Source organism: Bombus vosnesenskii, unplaced genomic scaffold (genome assembly GCF_011952255.1).
Source record: "Bombus vosnesenskii isolate JDL3184/JDL3185 unplaced genomic scaffold, Bvos_JDL3184-5_v1.1 scf7180000013293, whole genome shotgun sequence".
Lineage (NCBI taxonomy): Eukaryota > Metazoa > Arthropoda > Insecta > Hymenoptera > Apidae > Bombus > Bombus vosnesenskii.
Window position 1 is genome coordinate 3,050,007 of NW_022882944.1, and position 27,831 is coordinate 3,077,837.

The window sequence follows — 27,831 nt, forward strand, 5'->3', positions numbered from 1 at the left end:
TGAAATTCCCCCTCTCCTTCCTCGCCCATCATGGTGGCGCGGTCGTTTCACCCGCCCTCTCGCTCCCTCATTACCCATAGCTGTCCCTTTTTGGCTCCCTTGCCGCATAGCCATCCGCCGGCAGCACCGTCGAATTCTGGTTCAATGAAACCCATTCTCTCCGCACGAACGCCCTCTTTGGTTCTAGGGAATCTTTCAACCCCCTTTCCGTTCGAGATCGTCGCTACACCCAGTAAGCGTTCGCTAAGCCAGTTCGATCAGTATTACGCTTTTCGTCAGTTGTGTTTTGCGAGGGTAATATGGCGAGGATTGGCGAACACGTTCCATGGTTTCTAACCTAGAAATCGGAATACGTTGGGAAGGTTCGCTGGGAGCCAATGAGAAACAGTGATGGAACTAGGATATTTTTTGAGTCACGAAGTTTATTTCTCTATTGTTGGTTCGACTTACCTCTTTTTACGTAGTAGATCTCTAATTTATCGGTTTGCGTGTGAGACACGAGTAGTAACTTGAAGGTTTCAGCCGGCGCCGTAGAGATAGCACCGCAGTGGCGCTACAGTGTAAGACTCGTGGGGAATCCCACGTGAGAAGACAAAGCGCGCGAGATAAAAGGATGTGGAACAGATTGGTGGGATTACTCGCGTTGTTGAACGTGTTCACACGGAAGGTAGGGTTTCGATGTCGTTATTTCCGTCTACGTTTTTCAGCATTTTATTACAAGAATATAGTATAAACTTTCGCTCGATATGTGTGTGTACATGTTAAGTATGTATGCATGTATGCATGTATGTTGTATGTTTTATGTATATGCAGGTGGCGGTATGAGTGGGCGTATAAGGCGCGAATTTCCATCACGCGCGAATCTTTAGTTTTTCTTTTTTTTTTTTCCTTCATTTCTTTTATACATATAGAATTCTCGTGTCTTTCGTTTCTATCCCCGTACCTATCATTATCGTCACGATCATCGTAGTCGTCAACGACCCCAACACAGGCCACGATAGTCATAGCTTTTTTTTCGATAGTTGATCGATATACGTATAATAATATATCTTGTGTTAATCTTACGTTTTTTTAAACCTTATCTCCGCTAAATTGTAATCTATATATAGGTATATCTTCTGTATATGTCTCTCTGTGTACCTGTCTCTGTGTAATCTGTGTATTCTTGTGTTTCTTTTTCTTGTTTTCTCGTTACTGGAAACATACTTGGCAATTCACGTCTAATAGTACAACGAAGCATTTTTCTTTTTTTTTTTTTTTGTTAATCTTTCACGCTCTTCTTCGCGTCATTCTGGCTTCTCTTTTCTATTTCACACGTTCGTTCTCTCTTTCTCTCTTGCTCGTTCACTCGCTTCCGCGCGTTCTCTCTCTCTCTCTCTCTCTCGCTCTTCCTTTCAACGATACGCGCCACGATGGCCTCTGCTCGATCCGATCGACACGATGACCACTGGTCGCGTTCATTAATTGATATGTCAGTGGGTTTTTATCCTGCTAACTGCGTGGCTCCAGCTTGTCCCAGGGAAAGCGTAGTACACCTCCAGCCGCTGCCATAACTCGCTACGGGGTTATTTCCAGCTGTTGGCTGCAACAAATATAAAAATAACGTTAAGAGTCTTTATCGAAATGATTTTGGTCAGCTTCTATTATTAGATTCACGATCTATTCGTATGTAAATTAGGTCAAGTTCATTGGAATACAAAAGCCAGAAGGGTGATGGATTCAATTTGTTGAGGAGAATGGTTTGATCCAGAAAAATTGTATATGGAAGCTACATACATATTTTACTCGTGTTTTGGTTCGTGAAAGTCATAAGCCTATATTGCTAATCCTGTTGTTTTCAAGTTCTTAAGGATTATGATCATGATAAATTAATGAAACTTGATAAGAGTAATCGTTCTCTGTCACTATGTTAATTGATATTTGGTATGCCAATGAATATAACTTTTCGAGAGTCCTAAAGATTCTGATGGTACATAAACAGCTAATTAATAACAAGGATTATCTTTTGTCAAAATTTCTGTACCAATAGATACAATTTTTTAGAACGCCTAAGGATTATGCTGGTAGATAATCAATTAATCATACGTAATAACAACCATTTTTTGTTACTAAATCAGAGAAGAACCGATTCTGCGATTTTTATAATATGCTCTAGAGTATCAAGCTCCTCTCATAAGAAAAGATTATCTACTACCGCCGTCTGTTGTTTCACACATTACAATTCTGATTAGCTTGCGTGCCATTTTATTCATAGCCTACTGTTAGCAGAAAGTTGCACAGTAACCGATACATTTAATGTGCCAGCACGTTCCCAGTATTCTACCATTACCATTCCCATCAACACCTGTTATCAGTAACTGGAAACAAAACATCCAACTCGATGGCCATTTTTGCCCAACAGAGAGCCGCAGAAAATTAGTCGGTGGACAACTGGCGCAACAGTCGTTCCAGCTTTGTATCCGAACGAACTTTTCCCATTTCACGTGGAACCGAGGCGGCAACCAGCTTTTCATACCTTTGTAGTATATGTCCCTATTCATCGTCGGACAGTTCTTCGGTCCCTGAAGAGGAAAAAGTTTCCAGACAATTATAACGGGTTATCGCACGGTTGAAGGAACTCGTATACGGGAAAAGCGTTACCTGAATGTTGAAGTCGATGTTCGTTCGAACGGGACGATGATGAAGCGGTTGGGGCGGTCTGAAATTATTCCCAAGCGGCGCGTTCGGATGATCCTTGTCCCCTTGCATCAATTGTCGCAGCGCGAGAAGCTGCAACGAATCGAGTCAATATCACTTTCCTTGTTTTATCCCCTCGCGTCTTTGCTTTCTTCTTTTTCCAGGCTTTGTATTCTTTCTTTCTTTTTTTTTTTCTTTGCTTTTTGCTCGAGTGAAAGATTAATAACCTGAAAGCTTTGAAAGTTGAGGTTTTTAACGGCGATCGTGCAGATTGATTCGTTTGATTTTTTTTAGCGACGGAGATTGATGTGTTTGATTCTTTTTTTTGTCCATCGAGTTACTTTCAATTGGATTATTTTATCGAAGAACGGGAGATTGAAATATGAGGCTGGGATCGTAATTTTAAACTTTCGATGTTTCGATCGTTCCCACGAATACTTTGAAAGTTAAGCATTTTAATAGATGTCGTGCAGGTGATTTGTTTGATTTCTAACAGTAAAATATTTTTAATTGAAATGTGAGGGAGATTGTAATTTTGGACTAACATAAGTTTTATCTTTAATGGATATAAAAAATAACAAAATTTTGGTATACTTCCTACAAAATATTATTGCAATATATCAAAGAGTACGTTTCTATTCCATTGAATTAATACAATCTGTTAATCAGGAAGCAGAAATTTTCAATAAGATTAATAGAAAATTAATGAAAGTTTCGCTAAAACGATAATATTATACATTAACGTGTTTAATGAATTATTAAAGAATCTGCGACAGAATCGAAATTTCAGGAATGTTGCACCTCAAGTAACACGCTTGAAATAATAACGTTCCATTAACCTTTATAATAAAAGTAGAGTGCGAACTAATCTGATTAATTTTGTACGAATTATCGGCTGGCGAAAACGAAGTAAATACGACACCCTGTTCTTTATCGTCTTTGCATTTTATAATGGCTTAATGGCCCAAACAGTCTCCGTGAGCCAACAAGCTACTAGCATTTACTACAGAACGCCTATTATAGATATTGATTTATCGATTTATCAATTTTGAGAAACTACAACACCGACGATCGTAGTTCTTGTTCTTATCGCTTTTGCATTCTGCTCTTTCGAGACGACCTTTCCCTTCTAACAGCTTAATAGCTTGAAAGTTAAGGTCCTCGATGCCTGTGCTACACAACAGCAGTTATACGTATCAGCTCTTTGACTTTTGACAGGAATATTCCATTACAACACCTGCTCGTCCTTCCCATATTTCAAACTCCTGTTCAACCTCGTTTGATTATCCAGTCGGAGAAAATTGCAATTAGTTTAATAAAAAAGTTTGTTAAAATTCATACCCAATTACGAACTTTTAGAGTTCGTTTTACTGAAATATAAAATACCAAGTTTGATGATAATTATTTATGATGGGGCACATCTCACCGATTCCGACGACCTTGGAATATGTTGTCAAGATATTCATTCTGAACAAATTTTCCCTATACCTATTCTGAACAAATTTTCAGCCTTATTCTATAAAATATACGCAAGAATATCACTATGTATTAAGTTGTATTTATTGAGTTATGCATGATCCGTTTTGTACTAATAGAACTAAATGGAGCATATACAGGGTGGTTGGTAATTGGTGGTACAAGCGGAAAGGGGGTCATTCTACGCGAAAAAAAGAAGTCGAAAATATAAAATAAAAAATTTTTTTTTATTTTTTTTTATATTTTTCCATCGAGACAGCGAGGTCCGTTATAACGAGACATGATAAAGTGCACGCGTACCGAGCTAAAATTCAAAGTCGATTTTCTCGAAAACAAAGCCTCGAACGAAAAATTTTTATTCTATATTTTCGACTTCTTTTTTCGCGTAGAATCACCCCCTTTCCGCTTGTACCACCAGTTACCAACCACCCTGTATAACTCAATAAAATAATATAAAACAAACCATTGTTGTGTCTATTATCACCTTATAAAACGAAAGACACTTTTGTGACAATCTAATACAAATGGAGCGTATATAACTCAATAAAATAATATAAAACAAACGGTGTGTTGTGCATCTATTATCACCTTATAAAACGAAAGATACTTTTCGGACAACCTGATACAGTAGAGCTCCCCTTATCCGAATATCTTGATATTCGAACGTTCTATAATAATAATATAAAAATAATAATAACATTAATATTATCCAAATGCTCTGTCACTCAAACGTGATATTTCCCAGGAACAGATGCCTTTTCACGTTTCAAATATGTACGTATTTTACTAGTGTTCATATAGAATGTATTCTTTCCTTTATTCGACCGAGCATTCGGAAAAGGACTTCGATGGCTCGAAGTACGAAAAGAATGTAACTATATGCAGTTAAATTATATGTTAAATTACATATTATGAATCCTAAAAAAATATGGGTTCCGTAAATATATAAAGAAACTATCGATTAACCTTAATCCGCATGTGAATAAATAAAATTCCATATCAGAAAAATGATTATCCCATTATCCAAAAATTCTATCGTAATAACATTTTTGTTTCCCTATCACACATCTAAATTAAGATTTATTTCAATTAACAAAGAATAAATATATATTACGCTTTACAATTATTAAATTTATTGCTACGTATTATAATTATGTATATATAATATATAAATATGTACATCTGTACGAGGAAAAATGAAAATATTCCGGACGATGTCACCTCGTTAGAAATATCAGGCTCGAAAATGTGAGCTGGAAAAAGTGGGCTAATAATCGACGCGTCGACATCACGGGACGCTCTTTTCGCTCTAATGGAGGGCCACGAGGCCGGGATAAGCTTACTAGAATATTCGATACACCGTGTGCACCGGTGGTTTTCCTGGTTGGATTTTTTTCGGTGTAACGAGCAATACGCTGCGTGCATGTGGGTTCTTCCCTGTACGTGTGCCGTTTGTTTGTGTGCTCGGTTATTTTGCATCCCTTTGATGTCGCCCCCTGGGTAACTTGCCCCGAAAAATACTAGCCACGTAATCTCGGCCCTCTGTTTTAGCAAGTATAATTTCTCGCACGCCACCGGCGCTGTCCCCGATAAATTTATTAAAATGCATCGCCGCCACCCTCTGTGGATACGTAAATCATCCCGCGAAAAGTGGCTGTTAAATCATCGATCAACGCGCGGTCGTCCTCTCCTCGATATCGCCGCGAATAAATTAGTTTCGCCACGAAACTTTCGACATCCAGTTTTTCCATCGTTCCTCTTTAGTCCCTTCTTTTTTTCATTCTAGCTTTGATTTTTATTTACGGTTAAACGATCGAATATTGATTGCATTTTTTTTATGGTTTTCGTGGTTTCTTTTTCAGTATTTAGCTTTTACGAGGGTGTGGAATTGGTCGAAGGGACAGCAAATTAAATTTGTTATTATTACACGAAGCTATGGTTTGTCATATCTTTTCCTTTTATCTACAGCCGTACAATGGCTTGGGAGTATCGATCGATTGCATTGTTCTCTATTTATTCTCTTGATCTTTTTATTGTTATATATTCAAGAAGATTTCCGGGATAGAAAACGTAATCAAGGTGAAAAAGGATTAGGGCAGCAGCATAAATTTGATGCTATCGTATGCGGTTCTCGAGCGTCCAATTTTATCATATTTTTTTAATTGTTGTGTAAATGCCTGTGATTATTCTAATGTTTTTGGGAATTCCATTTTTTCAGTTATATTGATATATAAAAGACATGAATTTGCATGAACACCTTCTATTTAACGTTTAAAACCAAAATACTCAGCGCTATTTGAAACACGTTTCATAATGAAAGTAATAGAATATTAAAATCGCTAGGTATAGAAGCTATTTGTAGAATAATTCGATTAATAATTTAGAACAATTAGATCAATTTTAGAATAAATATATCTCGGTATTTTCGTGCACAAATTTTTATATTCTACAGGGTGTTCGGCTACTGTTTCAACATAATTTAAGTGGTGTTTCTTGACGCTGAAATAAGACGAAAATGAAGAATAAAAAAATTGCGTTTTCGGCTTTGTATAGAATTTGATCAATCAAATTTAGACACTTCATTGGTAATGAAAATACTCAATGAAGATATAGTTAATATTGATTTGCGAAGAAACATATATTTTTTTGTCTAAATAACATTTCCTTCTATACTTAAAAAGGTGATTTATCTGAAATTAAACATTCCATAAAAAGAATAAATAAAATTAACCTCCACATACAATTTTTTATCTAATTATTCAATTCTTTATATGAAACTTCCTCTTATTGATACTTGATCATCCATAGTTGATCATTCCACTAAAAAAAAAAAAAAAAAAAGAAAAAATTAATCTCCATCTATGCAAAAATTATTCAAAAATATACTATTATTCAAAGAACTTTTTCTATCTAATGTTCCCCTTTATCGCTTAATCTAATAAATACACGCGTTGCTTTAATCATCAAAATTATCCTACTCTAAATACAATTTACCCCCGTCACCCAGATAACCATTTCTCTTAAATTAAAAAACGAGTTTCACGTTCGTTGACCGATTCTTCCACTTTGCTCGGTAACAAAGCGCATTTTTATATCGATCATATCGAGCGCTCTATCCGAGGCACTGGAATTAAAATCATATCTCGTACACCGGCGTATCGAGATTAATTCTCCCTTTAAAGAGCTCAATACGGAATCGTTCGACCGGCAAAACGACGTTTCCGTCAGCAAGTCAATAGACCTCGATCCATTTTATTCGCGTCTCAGACGTTGTTTGCACGCGTTTGTTTTTTTTTTCCTTTTCTCTCGCTCTTTTTTCCTTCTCCCCCTCTCCTTTTCAAAGGCTTCGTATCGTTCTGCATATCGATACGAACGAGTTTCTCGATGATAATACGCGATGCATCGATTACCGATTCGCTGGCCGGTAATATTAAAATACGAATCTGACGGCGGGAACACGCGAGACACGGAAAAGGGATCAAGTTTTTCCCGACTTTTTGAAAGACAGAGCAGGGGAGAGACAGACAGATAGACAGACAGAAACGGGGAGGGAGAATCGTGATAAACGATCCATTTGGCTGATTGATCCGCAGACAGATAGATCTATTATGCAGCGAATGAAAACGATGAGTCGACTGCCCGTTTTGAAAAATTATGCACTGTACGCAATTGAGATCGGCTGTCGCGTCGCTGCCCCGATCGAGAATGACGAACAACTGCGAGGCAAGTGGTGTACTAATACGTTGGAAGTGAATTTTTCGAGTAAACTCTGTTAAGGTTTTTAGATTTTTGTATTGCAATCTTGTTTTAATCAAATTTCCTGTAATGTTTGAAGGAAAACTGGCAAAGGATTGAAGTTCAAAACGAGTTTTTCCTACTTTCTTACGAACTGAATAAGAAAGTTTTTATGCCTCATTGCCATTCTCGAATTTTGATGTCCATTTTTTTCTTTCATTTTAATAAAATAACTTTTAATGGTTTTTTAAGCTTCCTAGAGAGCTATTACTTTTTATCCTCGTAATTGAAATGAATTCAAAGTTTCGTTTTAGCTAAGCTGAAGTTACTGTGTTGAGAAATGTCCTCTTATTTTAAACACTTAGGATGAGTAACTTAATTGACATTGATTAATTTAGAATATTTCTTCCGAGAAAATATGGAATAATTTCACAAATATACAAACTCACAAATACCATATAAACAGTATAGGTGTATATTTATATATTTAGCTGGCGTATCGCAACGAACTGCCAGCTAACTGAATTTCCTACGCTATGATCGAATTAAAGGAAAAAATGATCAACGACACGGAACTGTCCATTAAACTCTGCCCGCCTCGCTATATAACCCTTAATGAGTAGCTTCGAAACCGAATCTTTACTTTGTAATTCACCGCCTTAACTTGCCAAATCAGCCATTCTGAAAAGAAAATTAAAAAGGGGAAAGAATGGGAAGGAAGAATGAAAAGAAAAAAGAAAAAAAAATACATTAAGACATCAAAGCGTGATAAGGAACTCACGTAAACCAATTTTCTTGGTCTGTGCGTGCTACGTGGCGCGCGAGATTACGCCCGCTGTTGGCCACGTGAAATCGTTAAAAGAACATCAGAAACTGCTTTCGTGCGTGAGTTACTACGATTCTTCAAATTGTCGGAGCTCCAAATGCGGGCCTCATCAGTGACGACCGCAGAAACGAAATAAGGTTCTAGATGCCGAGACTGCAAGTCTTTCAATTGTTGAGAAATTGAAAAAGAACTAGAGAGAAAGAGCGATAAGTACAAGCATCGAGAATTATTCAAAATTACTATTATTCTACTCTATATAATTGATATAATTTTGATTAAAAATTGTATTGATATTTTATCAGATACTAATTGAGAATAATAAATATTTCGATGAATTTTTCGTTGTCGTTATCGAGGAAGTGACCGACATAACATTTTGACCGACTTAATTTCACTCGATTAATAAGTCGAACAACAACCAATCAAGTATTTCCGCCACTCAAAGGTTATCGTAACATCGCTGAGAACATATTCACCGCATGCTTCAACAATCGAACTGCAGAGAACCTAAAGCTCCTCTGGCTAACTTGAAGCCGGTCATTCAACAGTAGCAAATTAACCCTTGTTCGTAGTCATAGAGAACGAAGATCAGCAGAAGCTGCATAGCCAGCTATGGAAACTTCAAAGTTGGATCAATGTAATTCCTATCCGCAATGGCGTTATGCGATGGTCGATATTCAACGACTGCGTCTTGATGTCGCTATTCTCAATTCAATGTGCATAATTTTATATAATGTAATATAAGATATAGTCGTTTTAATTAAAATTGTAATTTTAAAACTAGAATACGTTCCACTAAACGTCAATAATATCGCAAACATTATGACAATTCACTAGTAACATTGTAAAAGTTACCTTACAACATATTGCAAGTCTTAAAGTGGTTAAAATTGCATATGGTAACAATTAGGAAACTTTTAGAAAAAAAATCACCAAACCATTATGTTCGATACCATGCGAGCGAATGTGCACACACATATATACGCATATTCAATGAAAATTTCATCCTCACCTGCTGCTTTGTGATGTATATCGGCTTGTTCAGGATGATCCACGTGGTAGTCTCGTGGCAGGCCGGCATCGTGATGGAGCCGTCGTACGTCATGTAATATTTCGTGTCCGGCAGCAGTTCTCGTACCACGAAACGTTTAATCTCCATCGCCTGGCCTGCGTGCAATCGGTTCGATCGATAACATGACGATCCGACAGCCACCGTGACGCGCATACGTACCCCAATTAGCATTGGCGTTCCTTAACATGCGCCTCTAACGCCTGATATTACACTTTTATATGTACTCTGTGTACTTCGTGTCGTTAATGGCCGAAAGAAATATTCAAAGAAGCCCGCGGCGCGCTCTCGATCGATAATACCATGAAAACAGCGTTGATCCAGAGAGCGTCTCGAGCGTTTACTTCGATTGTGAATTGCGAAACCGATACTTCGCGTAGCTTTTCTGGAGGTACATACTTATGCGCGTGAATTTTATTCTTACGTGAGAGATTCTAGTTTAGAAAGGATTTCTGAGCTTTTGCAACAAGAGATTAAAGGTAATTCACTTTCCGTTTGTTATCGGGTAATCTCTAACTTTGTTTCTGCTGAAGTTATATTTGAGGTTAGATTCGACGTTCGTGTCGATTGAATGTTCGTTCATAGCGTTGAGTCTTTGTGAAATTCCCTGCGATACGAGTGAAATATCATTTATAATAAGGAAATAGTAAGCGCTATCATCTTACGAGATTACGTTTGTATCGAATACCCATGCATATTTTTGTATTTAGTATATAATTTCTTTTATGATATTTACATCGATTGAATGTTTGTGTGGTTCTTTATGTTTAGCGTAGAATCGTTCAACGTTTCGTATTATTTAAACGTTTTATGTAGGTCGTTGTTGTATTTAACTTGGAATCTTTATAAAACTGACTATAATATCCGTATACCATTGAGAAACCGTTAAAGATAAAGAAATAAAGTAAGTATTATATTTGGCTATTTTAGTCTGTGAATATTAATTCCTACGATTAATCCTTTGTGAGCTGAATATTCTAACCTACAACACTTCCTATACACGACGTGATACTGTGTGCCACGCGATCGCTATTATTGCCAGCGTAATACCTATTACGATTTTACATGCTGATCAAGGTATCAATCAATTTATTACACGTATATTTAAATTATTCTTTTTAATGCGGTAATATATAAAATCAGGTAAAATACATAACACTCGCTTTTCCACTATTCGTCAAACACGGATGTGACAGAGTGACGAGGTTATAAAGCTATATGCGATGCTCATGAAATTCATCGAATCGATATACGCGTCCGTACCGTATAAAGGGTTAATTATTTAGAATTTGAGGTGTATACCCATGCTATTCCTGCTTCGCGTGCTGTACAAAATGTCAATTAACTATGACACGCGTAACGAAGTTATTCTTTTAACTTTGTATGATGTAAAATTAAATAACGTTCGTTGAACGCGCATCTTTGTTCGAAACGCGTGGGTCAATAGCACACAAAGGATTAATTATACAAAATTCTCGTATTTATACTTTCTATTATTATATTACTAACTTTCTAAAACGAAGAACAGAAATGTCAGGTAATCAATACACGTTTTATTATTGAAGCTATCATTTTTCGATTTTATGAAATCATGTGAAATGAATGAAATGTGTATTTTGATTTGAAACGTGTGTATTCATAATACACAAAGGATTAACCTATTAAGGACCAAGCAGTTAAATAATGTGAAATTCTTATTTAAAAAATGCATAATAACTTTCATATCGATTTTATCGAGATACAAAAAATATATTAGAATATAGATAATATTTGTAGAATAATTGTAGAATTGCATAAACTTTTTCTAATTGGAAAAGGATAGTTTGTATCATAGTACTAATGTATATATTAAATGAAAGAAATGAATATATTTATAGAAATTTCATAAAATGAAAAAAAGCAATAATAATGAAGAAAATATTCTGCAAATCTTCGAGATGATCTATTTATATAATCTCAATGGTAAAACATGCTTCGATGTAGAAAATTAATTAAAATTTCTAAGAAAATGGTTTAAAATATGCCGATCCTTAACTAGTTGATTGCTCGAAATTACATATATTTACTTTCGGTACAATAAATTTTTTCGATCAAGGACGAGCTAATTATGCAAATGGTGTGTGCTAGTCGGCCATCGATATCACGTGCAAATAATCGGTGAAAAAATCCTCTTTCGACGTCGATAGCGATCGTTTACTCCGTCTGATTTTATTTGGAGCAAGCAATATCCTTAATTAGCTGATGCACCCCCAGAGAAGAGTCCTCTCCCCTTCTATTTTCAATTCGCATTACTGTTTTCGTTTGACGTGTTTCACCGGAAAAGATGCCTTTTTCTCGGCAATCGGAATCAATTAGTTTGCAATTAACGTGGCCGTCGTTGAGAACGACGACTTAAACTGGTGATTATACGAGGAACAATTTGAAACGAGAATGCGACGATAAAGTAGGATTTAATAGCTGAAATCGTTTTGGTTATTAACATACAATTTAATTTTTAAAGATTCCTCGTCCCTTTTTTAACTCTTTTTTGTTATGGTCCATTCACTTATACATTTACAATGCTGGATAAAACAAAGCATAAAATTGCTACTAAAATTGGTGCTTCTGTATGAGCATTGGTAATTTCTCTATTAGACATTTTTTGCCGTATTGATGAAAGTAATTTATATAGCAGCATGCATTGTATCTATTCGTTGCTCTTGTTAAATACAACTCCGTTTCGTAATATTATAGTGACATTTTGTATTACTTGCATTCTTTTGTCCATCACTGTATATGTGTATAATAAATGAGTACGAATCTACAAAATTATTCTGCGAATAGCATTATATTTTCCAAGTGTAATTTACTCGAATCAAAGTAATTTTTATTTATATTCTGCTTATCGATATAATGGAATGTTTATAAAATTTCCGAAGGCGAAAACAAAAGATCAATAATGCACGGGGATTGATTTAAAGTTCTTATTTTCAATGTGTAACTTTAAGTAGGTAAAAAAACTTTCGTTTAAAAATTCATCTGGCCGTAATCTAATGTTAATGACAAATAGACATTAAACATATTAAATTTATCTTCGATATATAATGTGAAATTAAAATAGAAAGTTATGAAATTTGTTTTCAAGTATCATACACGATCATGGACGGTCTTTGCTGTTGAAAAGTAATTAAAATCTGTTTTTTGCGAGCCACCTCTTTGAACCTCTCTTAATTAACTTTTTTTTTTGTTCTATTGACACATTCGCAGTGGCTGACGTAAAATTACGTCTTTTCATAAGCCACAGCTGGTTGCAGCTGGCGTAATTTTGGAAGATAACAGAGATATAAGAAAACGATATGAAACTATAAACGAACTTGAAAGTTTTATAAATATATTCACCTTTTTATCTTTTTTTTTTTTCAAATTTATTATTTTCATTACAAATCTTTTGGTGATAAGTTTCTAATTATGAATATGTAAAAGGAGTAAAATGTATTTTTACATATTAAAATATATATTATTTCTACTAATAACGCGACAACCAGCTATTGACTTATAGCTTGAAAAATAAATTACCAGCTGCAAAAGTGTCAATTCAAATGCATAATTGAATAACATATTCGATTTGATCGTAATTGCGTATTCAATTGGATTAAAGTATCCTACAGGGTGTACCCAAAATGGTTTAATCGAACTGATTGAGTCTATTTCACGAATTATCTTAATGAAAAAATAAATCGATATTCACGAATTAACTTTCGTGCAGCGAAAGTGTGGAGATTCTGGTTGTCACGAGCGTTGAATATTTTTCTTCTTTTTTTTTTTTTTTTTTTTTCCCCCGATAAAACGAACTGAAACGATTTTTCGCGATAATGAAATTTAAAAATGAAATCGTTCATATAGGTTGATAGGGTAATAATACGTGGATGTAACTTATAAAGTAATTAAATTTGCAGTTCGGCTGGAAAGATTGAAAATACCGTGTATAACCTTTGCCTCGTGAAAGTTGAATAATCTCGTAAAACGAGCCAATTTAAAAGCAATTTGAAAGAAGCAATTTATGTATGAACCACTTATTTGTCAAACCGGTAAACTCTATAAAACGAAATTTATAGAAAATTAATGAAAATACGCAAGATAAGCATCGATCTTTTCAAGCACTTTGACACTGAAATGTGAAAAATTTCAACAACACCAGCCTAACCACTTTGGCTTGTGAATGTTCATATGCAAGTTCCTCTTAATTATTCAATTAACAGGATGCCTGTTAATTAAAGTACCATATTTAGAAGGAACTCACGTATGTATGTGCATAGAATATGCGTGAAACGTATCGTGGATTTCGATCAAACATATTCCAGGCACACCCTTCGCACTGTGTATCGCGAAGCAGCGCGTGGAAACTCGATTTCCTCGAGAAATTCGAGTCCGGTCGGGTGTATTAAATTACTGACGGTCTCACCTCCGTATCTGATCTTATCCAGCTGTTCGGTGAATATTCGCAGCTCCGGGTTCGAAAGGTCTCCAACCTGAAAGCCAACCAGCACACAGGCTGTATCTATCGGCTATCGCTTACCGCGATCGTTTTACGTTTAGCCGATCTTTCGCAGAATGGCCCGTGAAAAATAATACGTAAGCGGGCCTGTGGCCTGTGAGAGATTAGACATGTACCTGGAGGAGAAGGGACACCGCCACGATCCCCTGCGCCCGCTGCAACGCGTCCGAGAAGTTGTTGTATAGTTGCGAGTTGAAGCCGAATATCTGCAACTGTTTTCAAACAGAAATTAGGAAATTGGATTAGTAGCGATAGCTGCGAGTAAGACAAGTTGTGATGTTTGTATCATATCGAGTAGCTGCGATTTCGCTTAACTTTCATATAGTCGATTAAATAGACAAATTGAACTTCTCAATACGAAAATCAGGCTTCTCAATAATGAATAGGGTGATCAATTTTCTTGATTTCATGGAACTTTTAAGTAGCTCGTATGCTTTGCCAGAGCAATAGCAAGGCTTCCAAGCGGTGAATAGTTATGGCTTATAAAGCTTGCGTAAAAGATAAGTAACGTAACAAATTGCTGGAAGATAGGAAAAATGAAGAGTGATGCGTAGAAGATAAATAATAGTGCATCGTTGGTGTGTAGATGCAGGTAGCACGGCGGTGTAGGTTTTAAGAAGTTTAAGGTGCGTACGATCAAATAGAGCTTCTGGAGAGTTTGAATAAAAGGGATATGGCCAGGCAGATCGAATGGTGGAGTTTTCAAGTAACTGGAAGTCTGAATATTTTGATGAAAAATAAATTTGCGTAAAAAATTAATAGTATAGTGATTTATTAGAAAATAATGAAGACGAATAATGCAGTGAACTATTGGTAAATAGGAATAACGTGGTGGCGCTTCTAGTTGTAAGTAGTTTGAGACGCAAGCGATCAGACAGAGCTTTTGGATAGTTTGAATAAAAACGATATGGCCAGGCAGAGTTTTCTAGCGGTCAATCGAATGGTGGAGTTTTCAAGTAACTGGAAGTCTGAATATTTTGATGAAAAATCAATGAGAATAATGCAGGGAACAATTGGTAAATAGGAATAACGTGATGGCGCTTCTAGTTGTAAGTAGTTTGAGACGCAAGCGATCAGACAGAGACTGTGAGTAGTTTAAGTCGTTTATCGGTCAGACAAAAGGTTACTAGCAATAAACGGAATGACGAAGCATTTATGTACGTAGCTTTATGGACTTTTAAAATATTAAAGGGTTAAATATTTTGAAGAATCACCAAAGATAATCTTCAAAGGGTTCGTTTACTTTTAAAGGAATATGGATGCGGACTTAAACAATTTAAGCTGGCAACAAGTTTTAAGAGGATTTGTTCCACTTAAGCCTGCACCGTTCAAAAACCCTTTACCCACTGATGAATTTCTAATGAATAATCCAGCGAGTGATTTCTTTTTTTCTTTAACACGGTGGAAGTTCGATCGAAAAGCACAAATTAAAATGAATGCAGACGAACGAAGTGCCATCGTGAACGCGAATCAACCTTTCATTGTCTGATTTTATTTCATTTCACGCGACATACGTGATAGAAAAAAACTATATGTATATAGTCTTTTCAATGTTATCTATCGCAGATTATTCTACTCTCACCGCATCGAACATTTTATAATAAAAAAGAAGGAATTTCGTCGTTTCCATGGTTGATTTTCGTCTCGCCTCGAGCGAATTTGCCACGAAATATTCCGCGAAAATAATCGGAACAATGAAATTTTGGAAATTCTCTCGACGCTTTTCAACAAACAAATTTGCAAAATTAATAAAACGTTAATCATCCGGCTGAAATGATCGCACGTTTTCGCCAAATTCGTCGACGAAGAAACGACGATGATGCTGAGGATAGAGACGAAATCAAGCTTAGAAATATCCGGATATTTTGATCAATCGTAGTAACGGTATATAAATTTTACAAATGTGTAGAAATGAATGATGAACTAGCAATCAGAAGCAATACTCGTTAAATTTTTATAATGTCATCAGACTATATAAAAGACTATTCATCGCTAACATCAGACTATTTTATTAGTTACTATACTGCTTCGAGTATGTTTAGTAAAATATTATCACACAATTGTATTAGCGTGAGAGAAGCTTTTGCATCAATTTAAAAGATCCTTCTTAATCTGATTTATAATTAGAATAACCCAAATATTTCATTAGTTCCTATCAGAAAATTAGATATCCTGTGTTTAAAATATTCTTTCGCGTTTTCAATAATTCGAGAAATACTAATCCGTATACGCTTAATCTGGCCAAACCTTACCATTATTATAAGTTTACCAGAATGTCTGAATACTTATGAGCTAGTAGTATACTTGAGCCTATCACTAAAAGTGGTGGAGGAATGGTCGTCTCGTCACGCGAATAAACCGGCCGCCATATTAGCAAAGTTTTATAATTTTTTTCAAATTCCGTGTCGACCAACTTTCCCAACGGCGATGTAACAGGAACCCGCAAACTGTTAAAAGCTATACGTTTTCGCGGGCCGCACGTATATCGCGAGTCTATACCGGTAACCTAGTTCGCTAGTTCTGACCCAGTTCGAAGATTAATACTTCGAACGTGGAATGAGAAAAAAAAAAAAAAATAAAAGAGGAAAGAAAGAGAAGAAGAAAAAAAGATAGAGGGCGGTGCTTTCACGTTAATCAGTTCCAGTTACGTGATCAAGTGAATAAAAGTCGTGCTGTAATCGGCGAGTATAAGAATCTGCAGATAGACGGATACGTATCGAAGAAAGATCGATAATCGGATGTCCAGGAGGCTAGACTTTCTGATAGAGGCCGATAGTCTTGGCCACTCGATCCATGAGATTAGCGAAGACCAGTTGTTGGAACAGAGAAGTCGATGTTGCAGCTTTTCAAGGCGACGTCGATGTCTACCTCTCACTTTTTATTTCTCTTCCTGTTTTTGTGAAACATCCCTGTTGATTTGATTTTCCAGTAAATTGTGTATTCCTTCGTATAACAACTTTCTTTGAAACTTCACTTCCTGTTAATTCTCGAGCTTTCATCTTGTTCTCGTTTCTTTAAATTCTTTGTCGATGTAATATTAGGTTACATGTCTTACTTCTTTTATATTTCTGTTTCTAATTTGGCGAAATACTTGTTATATTTCGGAGATCTTTTATTCTTTGATCTAATTAAGTCTTGAGTTTTATTTCATGTTATATATATATATATATTTTAGCAAGGCTTCATTTTATAAAAATTTGCTGATGATTTAATATTATTTTCGGGAAACATTTCTGTTCATTTCGTTTTGCGTTTTATTTTTTCGTCAAAGAACTCTTTTGTAGGCTCTATTTTTTATTGTTTCCTTTATAGTATCTAGCGTTTTTGCCACGCTTCTGTTGTTTGGAATTTATTGTTGATTTAATATTAAGGTACGTTTTTAACTTTGTCGTATTTTTTTCTCTATTTTTGCAAATGCCTGCGTCGATTTTATTTTAGATTAAATCTACTATTCTTTGGTTTAGAAATTTTTATCTCTGATTCTAGGTGTATTTCGATCTTAATCAAGCGTTCATCCTTTAAAAATACACGACTGAGTTCATTTTACGTTTCAGTTATTCACATGTCTGCTGTAGGACCTCTTTAGCTATGTTTATATTCTATCGATCTTGTTTGATTGTATTCATTTGTCTATTCTAAAAAAAACTTTCGAACTTTACTTTCTACGATCTCTTAATCCGAATTTTGTCAAATTTTCAAAAATTCAATTATTTTCTAATTTCCTCTATTCGTAATGCTAATATGGAAATTGCAGATTCATTCGAAAAACCTGAACCGAGTTCCACATGTTTTCTTTACCTAGGTAATTTGAATCCCATTTCACTCTGAATCCACTTCGAATTCAGAGAGATATGGAAATCTCGAATTACTAATTGATGCATGATTATCGTGCATCTGCATTTATCGTACTATTACTAAATTATTGACGTAATTCGAGGACTAATAATAATAGCAACAAATTAGTGGCCAGTACTCATCAGCCACATCAAACAAAATTCACAAACTATATTGAATTTTATGTTCAGTGTATTAACGCTGCCTGGCAGATACCACGAAAAGATTTGAATTATTAATCACAGACCATCTTGTGGGAATATAGTTCGGATATTATAATTCGGAATAATGTTATCAATTGGCTATTGTTATCATAAACAATCGGTCCCAAAAGACTTTATTTAAAATTAATTAAAAATAATTCGTCTATAGCAATCAAACCTCGGTTATTGCTATCAATGGTGATAATTATACTCAGGGACGAACGATAAGAATTCGTAGCAAATTCCCACTAAATGAATCTTTTCTTTCGAATTTTACTCTTAACCAAAACATACTTTTTATTCTCTACATGAGTGTATGGCAAGAATTTTTAGATAGTAAATAAATCTTATTCTGAAGCGTACCCTTCATCTTTTCAAAATATGTTGTCGAAGGAAAATATGAAAAAATGACTAATGGAACTACACAGGGGCAAGGAAATAATATGATGGCAGAAGCGAAGCAAAAGCGTAAAGGTTTCTGATGTATTTAATATACAATTTGTGAGAAACATAAATTGTAGAAATGTTGCAATCGTTTGATTTCCATAGCGAAAACCTTGTATCTTCATTGTAATGTTATCAGACTGTGTAAAGTTATTGTTATTATTAAAAACTGCAAGTCCCAAAGTGACAATAATAAGCGAACTCCATTCTATCGTCTCACGATTTTATTTGTAACTCAAATGCATCTTTTCATCCGCTACAATATACAATAGGAAAGACACGGCTGAATAAAAAATACCTCGCAAAATCTCAGACGAATAACCAGACAAAAAGGTTCTACTTCCACGATTCTACCATTCCTCTTTTAAAACCATTCGAATCATGACATAGACATGTTCCACGTTACAAAAAACAAACAAAATATTTAGATGCTCTTCTTCAACTGAGATACTCTGTATTTACTTATTTTTAGGAAGACAACAATAAAATAAAAAAAGAAATAACACCTGCATCACAACAAGTTCTACTACTATTTATTCTCATGAACAGTGCCATAAAGACCCACTACAGTGGGTCCAATATAAAACACTCACCTCAGCTGGAAACGCATGTCCATCCACAGTGTGCTCGCTACCGGTTCGATCGTCTAATCCAAAATGCAGATGGATCTCGTGGAACTGGTACCGGTAACTCAATGGACCGCCCGAGATATTCACAGGATGACGCGTGTCGTTGTCCACAGCGAATACCACGCTGTGGCCAGTGTTTGCCAACACACCACCAACTCTGTGCTTGTCCACGTGCAGAGGTTGCAGGTTCGGATCGAAGAGGAGCCTTGATGGCTCCAGATTCACCGGCGATTGCCGTCTGCCCTTGTGGCACAGCCACCAATCCGGATTGATGAGACCCCAGAAGCCGGGACCTTCGAAGCCGAACCGATTAAACGACACGTTGAACGCGACTTTCGAGCATCGATTAACGCGCCCAGCCCTCGAGACCGACTATAACCCCTTCCCCGGAAGAACTTTCCGGCACGATAAGCTTTGGGGATTAACAGCTACACGGCTGTTGGGGAGGAGTGGCGTGAAATTATTTCGCTGAAGGGAGTTTACGATTTGACGAGATCGTAAGGTTTCAAGGGGCATTCGATGGCTCGACGAGTTCTCGTGTTTCAGAGGGTTTCGATAGATTGGAAAATGTTTGGTAACATTGGAAGATCAATGTGACTTCTTGCGGGAAGAAAAACAGTTTCTAGTTTCTTATGGAATTGGTGAAAGTTGTGGAAATGTTTGACAAGATTGGAAGAGAAATGATTCCTACGGGGAGAAACATGTAATTTATCATATTGTTGGATGGATGCTCATGGGCGGATTCTCGTGTTTGGGGAACTTGAACATGACTTCTGGTTCCTTACGGAACTAGTAGAGGAACAAAGACAGTAAATTCTAAGAATAATAGCTCTAAAATTGAAAATAAGTAAGTACATGATGAAAATAAGAAGAAATACACTCGTCGGTCGAAATTGAAAAGGAAAAATATATAAAACTTCCTAAAAAAATGTTTAAGACCTTGTGAGTGAGCGAGAAACTATGCAAGTGGAAGTTATTATCATATTATTATAATATATATATATTATTATTATTAAGAATATTGTATTTAAAATTATTTGTAACAAGAACCGAATAACAATTTCATGAGAACGATCACTTAAAGAATGCGAGTGTGTTTCGATTAATTGATAAGAGCATGGGATTCCTTACCGGAAATACCGTCATAGGTCCACCATTCCTCCCAGCTGACGGGCCTAGATTCTGCAAATAGTTCATTATCAAGAATCCCCGCGATGTCACTTATGCGACAGCAGTCCTTAACCTAGAACTAGTTGCGGTGAGTCAAGTGGCAAGGATATTCGGCCACACTCCACCGGATAACGAGCCACTCGTCTCAATTATACACTTTCTTGCTATAGTCTGGCTCTGAGTCAATTGGTCGCTCAAGGTCACTCAACCAGAGGCTCCCTTCTTTTTTTTTTTCAATCTGCCTACGTACCGTTCTCAGACACGTTTTCAAGAAACAGTGTCTACGAACCATCACTTGTTTCTTCCTCTTTGACGGCGCATGAAAATAGCGGCGAGGAATAACAGTAAATAAAGAAAGATAAAATCTTTGCTTTACAGTTTTTCTTCTTTTATTTTCTTCATTTTCTATATGTGTAACAATTGGACTGTCGATATTTATGCAATTCGACATTTATACGAACGAAACTGAATAAGTGGAACTTGAATGGGAATTTGTTTCATCTACTAAATATTAGTAAATATATAAATTGAATCTTTCTGTCAAGAGAAACCATGGTAAATTGGAAACCATGTACCATGGTAAATTGAGTAAATTACGTCAGAAATTCTAGTTATTTAATTAGCAATCTGCATTGATAATTATGAAAAAATATAAAATGAAAGTTACATAAGAATTTAAATTAAATAAAATTGCTAAATATATATATGTATACAAGAATATAATGTTTCTCAAAGAACTCTGTTCTTGCTATATTCACAGAATGAATAGCTTGTATATTTGCCAATGTTAGCAATCTAAAATTTAAGATGTTTTCACTTCAGTGCTCCTTTACACGGATAAAGATGTCTATATGCGTGGAGGACGCATATGGTGTAATAATATTTCGATTTATGACCTCGCTATGTCCTTTCCACCAAGAGTCAATCTTTACCGATGACCCAAACACCAAGTCCTCGGCCACTGAGAAGACGTATCGCATGACTCAACATCTGGGTCGTCGATCCCAAATGGGTTATACATAATTATTTATTTAATTCTTCCCTCGCCACTCGTATATGACATCAATGAAAAATTCGGTTACCAAAGGTTAAGAACTACTGAACGCGATAGAACAGCATAGAAAAACACAAAGAAGTCAGTTAGTACCTTGTATCAGGACGATCACGAACACTCCCCAGACGCCCAGGAAGACGGAACTGAATGGGGCCATTCCTAGGACTGCGCGGTCTTCGTCAATTGGGCATCATTCGGCTCGATTCTATACAACACAAAAAGGAAAGGACACGATACCTCCGAGTGCACGTGTATCATCCTATATATATATATATATCCTTTTCCTCCCCTCTCTGTATGGCCATGAGTCGTGTCCCGTTATCTCATCTTCCTAACCCTCGAGAATCGTGTCCAAGATCAATCGAAACACCAAGTAGTGTGAACCACTCTCGAAACGAAAGCAACGAACTTCGCAGCCACGACAGGGAATTTCTCTCTACTCGATGGTGAAACGATAACGACGAAAACCACAACTTCAATCGATCTACGAGCACACCGCAGGAATGTCTCAGAGCGAGCGGGACTTTTAATTAGCCAGCGTCACGCGACCGATTCGCAACTTGAGGACTACAACTGTCTGTTGTTGAGGAAAAGTCCTGCGGAACTGTACAGGGACAAAGGGAATATAGTAGTGTTTACTTAAGGAAGTATCTAGCCTTGTTTAAAGTGCCATTTTTACGTATCCTTTGATATTTTTTCCAAGGAAACCATATAGACGTTTCGTATTGGTTTTTTTTATACATATATTTATTAACGATCGGAGAATATTTACCATTTTTTCCAAGTGAAAATAATCAAAGTTGAGTGAGTTATATGTCATTACGTAGAGTCTGGTTAAAAGAAGCATTCTACTGGCTGACACGAATCTGGTTATTCTACTTGTTTCCTATGGCGAATAGAACTTACGTAGCAAACTGAAGGATATATTACGTCTTTCTCGTTTCTTCTCGCATTCATCTGATGCTTTCTTTACGAGAACTATATAATGCGGCCTCGCATTTTGGAATTGAAACATCTCGAAAGTGTTGGATCGATTGGAATTTAAACGGGCACTGCAGTACTCCGTTTCTTCATTTACCATCGTCCACTGCAACGACATTCGATTTTATCTATAGAGATAACATTTCTCGAGCAGTAGCAAATTTGTTTATCTCAACGATTGTATCGTATCTGTCTGAAACAGCTAATCGGATATTCTTTCTAACAAACTTCTTCTTTCATATGAAACCTAACCTATCCTAACCTAACCTAACCTAACCTAACCTAACCTAACCTAACTTAACGACAACGAAAAAGAGAGGACGCGTGTCGTCGTCGATAAGAGCCGCTGGCTCACGAGCCTCTTTCTGAGAAGAAAGAAAAGACAAATCTGCAGTCATCGTCGTTGTCGAAGTAGGGAGAAGTGCGCTCGAAAACGGGGCGGGCTTACTCGAATGTCCCCCGCCCCCTCTTTCACTAGGGGTGGCTCATTCTGTGTTCGAGTCCACTCCACCCCGTTCTACGGCACTCCAGGCCTGTGTTCTTAGGTCAGGAAAACTCGAGTAGAGGCTCCCTTCGAAACGTCGTCGATCGATCGATCCGATCTCACTGTGACGCCGCTATCCACGCCGAGTGTCTCTAACCTACAACCCAGCAGCCGGAAAGATAAGAGGGTACTCCGCGAGTGCGATGACTCGGCTCTCATTGGATAACCCCTCGTTTTTCTTTCGCCTTGGAGGCTACGGCACGTTTCTTCCGCGATTTCCATCGTTCTCTGACAAGAGATGCGCTGGATGCAGGTGTTGGTTTTAATGAAATTTGGCGCGGTAATAGTTTCGTACTATGTGCTATGCAGAGATAAGAAGATGGTTAACGGGATAGCACAGGGTCAAGGAATATTACACTGTTACATCGAGGAATAATACGCTGTTCTCTGTCACTTATCGTCACGCATTGCTACATTTTTGTATTATCTTTAGAATTGTATTGGGTCTATCGGAAATAACCAAACAGATCAGCAGTCCCTCGTCTAAACATCTTCTTATTTCTGCGCAGTACAATGTAGTATAACTTCGCTTAACGTTTAAGAACGTTCCTTCCGCACTTTCGACCGCCCTCTGACAAGGAATGTAGTATTCGTTGATTTAAATAAAATTTGCTGCGGTGGTAGTTCTGTATGTGCAGTACAGCAGTACTGCGTTTCTATAAACTCCACTTATTTGAGCGAAACTTTAGTCGGTGCTTGATTAAATGAACTCCTACCAGTTGAATCCACTTACCCGAACGTGAACTCCTATTAACGAATTATCGAAAAATCATAGGTAGTTGAGGGAATAAATGGTCTCCTATTCCATCGCACAAGGCTTTTAAAAGTGCTGCAACTGAAAAGAATTCAATCCTGCGTTAGGAGATGACAGAAGGTGCGTCTTATTCGAATATGGTCCTCGTTGATCACAATGGAATACAATGTGATTAAAAAATAAAATATCCAAACGTCCTACTACTCGAATATTTTGTTTTTCGAACAGAATGTCTGTTAGTAACAAATGCGTTTCTCTCTTACAAATACTATTATTACGTGTATTATTATATGTATTGGAGCACACACAGCAAATGGAAACGACGCGGATGTACCTTTTTACAACGAAAACTTGTGTAGTCTGGCGGACAAAAGAGTATGAGGTCGGTAGATATTAAAACAAACTGACACTTCCATGTGTAGGGAGATAGAAACAGATGATATGAAATACAATAAAAGTTGTTTAATGTTCCTGCATTTGGGATGTTACTAAGAACATTATCCGAAGAGATAATGCTTTAGCTGAATTGGGAACTAGAATATAAGAGAAATATCGAGATGTGATTGATTAAATCAACTACATTATGCAAATTATTCACATACCGCTGTTTGTTTCTTTCGTTCATTCACATTGGTTGAAGATTACGTTCCATAATACGAAACCTACTTCATAACGTTGTATAAACTTAGACATCAGAGAAGAACTTGTTAAAGACGTACTGTGAAAATTAAATAGTTACTACAATATAGAAGCCTCAAACTCGGTAGTTTTACACTCTATGAAGTTTAATCCTCAGCCAGTTTCCGCTGAACATTGTTGTCACGAGCGTGAAATATTTCGTTTATGGCAATAAAACGAGAATCCAAATAAGAACACCTCCTATACGATCTATCTAAGTCATAATCGATCCAGACAAAGATTAACCCATTGCAATTCAAATTGCATTCAACGTTTTATCATTATTGGTTCATACTTATAAAGTTAGTTATAAATTTTCCCAATTAACGATAAGAACATAACTACTTCTTATGATTCTGCTAAATTAAATTTCGGCACGAAATAATATCAGTTTTATATATTTTACTAAAAGCAAAGAGAATGAAACGAAAACCATTATCGGGTTCAGCTAAACATAGAACTGCAAAGACTTAACCGTTGAACAGGCTGGATCAATTCTGACTCACTTTGATGTTTTAGGTATTTCCACGTTAATTCCTTCGTAAATTATATTACACGTTTTATCATGCGCCTTATTACCAAACTTTACAAACAGGTTTCACTGCCATAAAATAAAGTGACGAGGAAATGTGTACCACGAAAAACAGAATCCAAAAAATTTCAATAGCACCAAGAAAAATGTGTCTTGCATTTAAAGTAAAATTCAAGATTGAAGATCAACGCTCCTCACTACGATCCATCCTGTGCTAATAAACGAGTATTAAACAATTATCGATCGTCATCATCGACGACATCAACGATTTACCAGTTTCAAAACCCTCAATTACTACCCTATTCTTCTGTATTCTTTATAATGATAATCTAACCTACGTATAAACTTACACACCTTATGATAAGTCCGTATCGGTAACAAACGAACCGGAACGGAACGGGGATTGGTTCTGGGTTCAAGCATCTCAAGCTTCGTCTTTAATTAGACCCTATCGGATCACGATTGATCCCGTCGGATTTATTACCGAGGGCCCTGATAGTCGACGGTGTCTAATCGAGCGAGCCAGAAACGAGTCCTGCCGTTCGATTGCGCCACTCGAACGCAATTATCGAGCCGTAGGATTTTCGTTGGTGTCTCCGTGAGAGGCTTGATTCACGCCAAAAATCCTACCTGTCACTCTAATTCCTCTGATTCAACGTCAAGACTCAAACAGACAAAAAAGAGAATGAAACGAAGAAAGAAGAAGCAGCCTTCTTAGTGGTGTTTACTTTTCAGTCCGAAGAGAGCGCCAAGTGAAACGATCCTGAAACGCTTGAAACAACGAAAGGGAACAATTAGCCAAGTCTTACCCCAAGCCAGAGTGCAATGACTCGACTCACGGTTCTACCGTCGGTTTCTTCCCGTTTCTATGCCCACTCGTCCCCATAGATCACTTCTATGTTCTCTTCTCTACCCTTGGAATATGGCCAACGAGGAAGGAACCAATGAGACACACGTACGAGAAGGATGAATCGAGGAAACACTATATGTCTCTCGTGCACCGTACACATTAGCCGTGCACACACTCGTACACTTAGAGGTGCACACGTATGGACATATACATATATACACGTCGAGTAAGAGTGTCCTGTCCGGTCGAACGATCGATCGTAGGGTCGTGGTTAAACGTCGAGTCGTGTGCTTCGATCGAGACGATTCCCGGTTCAGGACACGGATCGCGTCTCTTGTCTGTCTTAATCTTAGACGCAGTTTGGTCCACGATTTTTTCTAACATAGACGATGTCTCGTTCAGCTCTAAACGACATTAAGATGACAAATGTGGACTTGAAAGTTTCTTAAAAAAAAAGAATTTCCACTAAAACGAGAAAAGCGTGGACGACTGGTAAGAGAGACAGAATGTATAGGGTCGGCCGCGAGCGAGACTTGGTGGGAGGACGAGCGTGCGAATCGATCGGCAAAACGCGCGATGGTGCGGCCAAAAATTTCGCGTGACGAGTAAACGCGGCGGCTATGGGCACCTCCTGGCCGCAATCAATAAATGTCGATCAAGAAATAGAAGCGTGCCAACGGCTATCCCCTTGTACACTCACAAATTGGTTAGCCTTATCTAGATCCTCGAAGTAGAAAAAAAAAGACACTGTTCCAGGACTAGAACGCGTACAGCTTAGTTCCTCGGATTATGATATCGGTTCCGTTGGAAAAAAAGTGGTTAAACGAAGTTTCCGCAGGCCGATACTGACCCGTGCACGATGACGAAAAGGACGAGGATCGTCTCGTAGCTTCCTCCTCCTTTCTTCCGCCTGCTCCTCTCGCTTAGCCACCGGCACACCACTTGCACTGCTAATACGAGGGAGCAGCGACACCGTACGATACGCGATCCCGCTAGTATCCAACCGAACGAGCCAAGACACCGATGTATCTCCTGAACGAGAGTCGGAACGATCGTTGGGACGGTCGCGAGTCGACTTCGAATTCTTTTTTTCCCTCTCGTGCGAAATAATCTCGTTAAAAGCGGTCTGCACCTTTGCGAAGGAACGACGAAGGAGGAACGACTGCCCTACGAGACCAGTGTATACGTTCCTCCTTCTCCCTCTCTCACCCTCGCGCTCCCACCCGATTCGTACTCCATCTAGATCTCTCGTCGGCCGCACCGGAGGCTGACGGCACGCATGCGCGAGAAAATAGTACGGGTATCTCTGTTTCTCTTGATAGTAGTTCAGCGGAGATGTATAGGGAACGAGGCTAGTTTCCAGCTCGTTCTGTCTTACTCTGGCTGGCCCTCCTCGGTTCAGGCCACATCGATGCTTCCGGACATGGGGGAACGAGCGTTTCGCGCCTCCACCGCTCTTCCACTCTTTCTCTCTCCCTCTCTCTCTCTCTCTCCCTTTCTCTGTTTCTCTGTCCGTCTCTCTCTGTCTCTCTCGGGCATCCTCGTCGACATGCGAGGACGTCTGCGCACTTGCCGGACCAGGACGAGGATGGAGCCTCCTTCGGGATACCGGAGCACCTGTGCGCCCTTTGCCCGCGACCTACTCGTGATTTTTCACCCTTGGAATTGGAATTGGTTTTTCAGGAATTATTCTGAAGGCTTTCAAATTGCTTTCGAAGCGTTTGATTGAATATTGCAGTTAATTATGCTCTCTTGGTTTAAGACGCTTGGTGTTGCGAGTTTTATGGTTAGCGGTCTTCTTCGTTGTAATCGTTGAGTTTTTTTTTAATTATTGTGGAAGCT

The 27,831-nt window shown here is 37.5% G+C and overlaps 2 protein-coding genes across 4 annotated transcripts in view; one reads left to right on the plus strand and one right to left on the minus strand.

The window, feature by feature from the left end:
• Positions 1–695: 695 nt before the first annotated feature.
• LOC117232869 (carbonic anhydrase-related protein 10) lies at positions 696–27,198 on the minus strand. 3 transcript variants are annotated; one of them, XM_033492587.1, is made up of 10 exons: positions 26,840–27,198; positions 21,744–21,855; positions 20,558–20,608; positions 19,391–19,719; positions 14,433–14,528; positions 14,224–14,290; positions 9,726–9,880; positions 2,641–2,769; positions 2,516–2,561; positions 696–1,582 (listed from the first exon to the last, which is right to left on the minus strand). In XM_033492587.1, the coding sequence occupies exons 2-10, from the start codon at positions 21,805–21,807 to the stop codon at positions 1,566–1,568; spliced, it is 954 nt and encodes a 317-aa protein (XP_033348478.1). In that variant the 5' UTR covers positions 21,808–21,855; positions 26,840–27,198; the 3' UTR covers positions 696–1,565. The 3 variants fall into 3 exon arrangements, with proteins under 3 accessions (XP_033348478.1, XP_033348479.1, XP_033348480.1); XM_033492588.1 differs by lacking the exon at positions 26,840–27,198 and adding an exon at positions 26,690–26,828; XM_033492589.1 differs by lacking the exon at positions 26,840–27,198 and adding an exon at positions 25,949–26,434.
• LOC117232868 (peptide-N(4)-(N-acetyl-beta-glucosaminyl)asparagine amidase) overlaps positions 9,927–27,831 on the plus strand; it is a 53,684-nt gene continuing 35,779 nt past the window's right edge. Inside the window, exon 1 of the mRNA XM_033492585.1 lies at positions 9,927–10,261. The gene's annotated coding sequence lies outside the window, so the exon portion shown is untranslated. The remainder of the gene's footprint in view (positions 10,262–27,831) is intronic.

Bases quoted from the DNA above. Each gene is read 5' to 3' on its own strand.
- LOC117232869 (XM_033492587.1), bottom strand. From the start codon at position 21,807: ATGGCCCCATTCAGTTCCGTCTTCCTGGGCGTCTGGGGAGTGTTCGTG. The intron at 19,720-20,557 runs GTAAGGAATCCC...TCGGCTTCGAAG, and splicing joins GACCTATGACGGTATTTCCG to GTCCCGGCTTCTGGGGTCTC. The intron at 9,881-14,223 runs GTGAGACCGTCA...GATTGCACGCAG, and splicing joins GGATAAGATCAGATACGGAG to GCCAGGCGATGGAGATTAAA.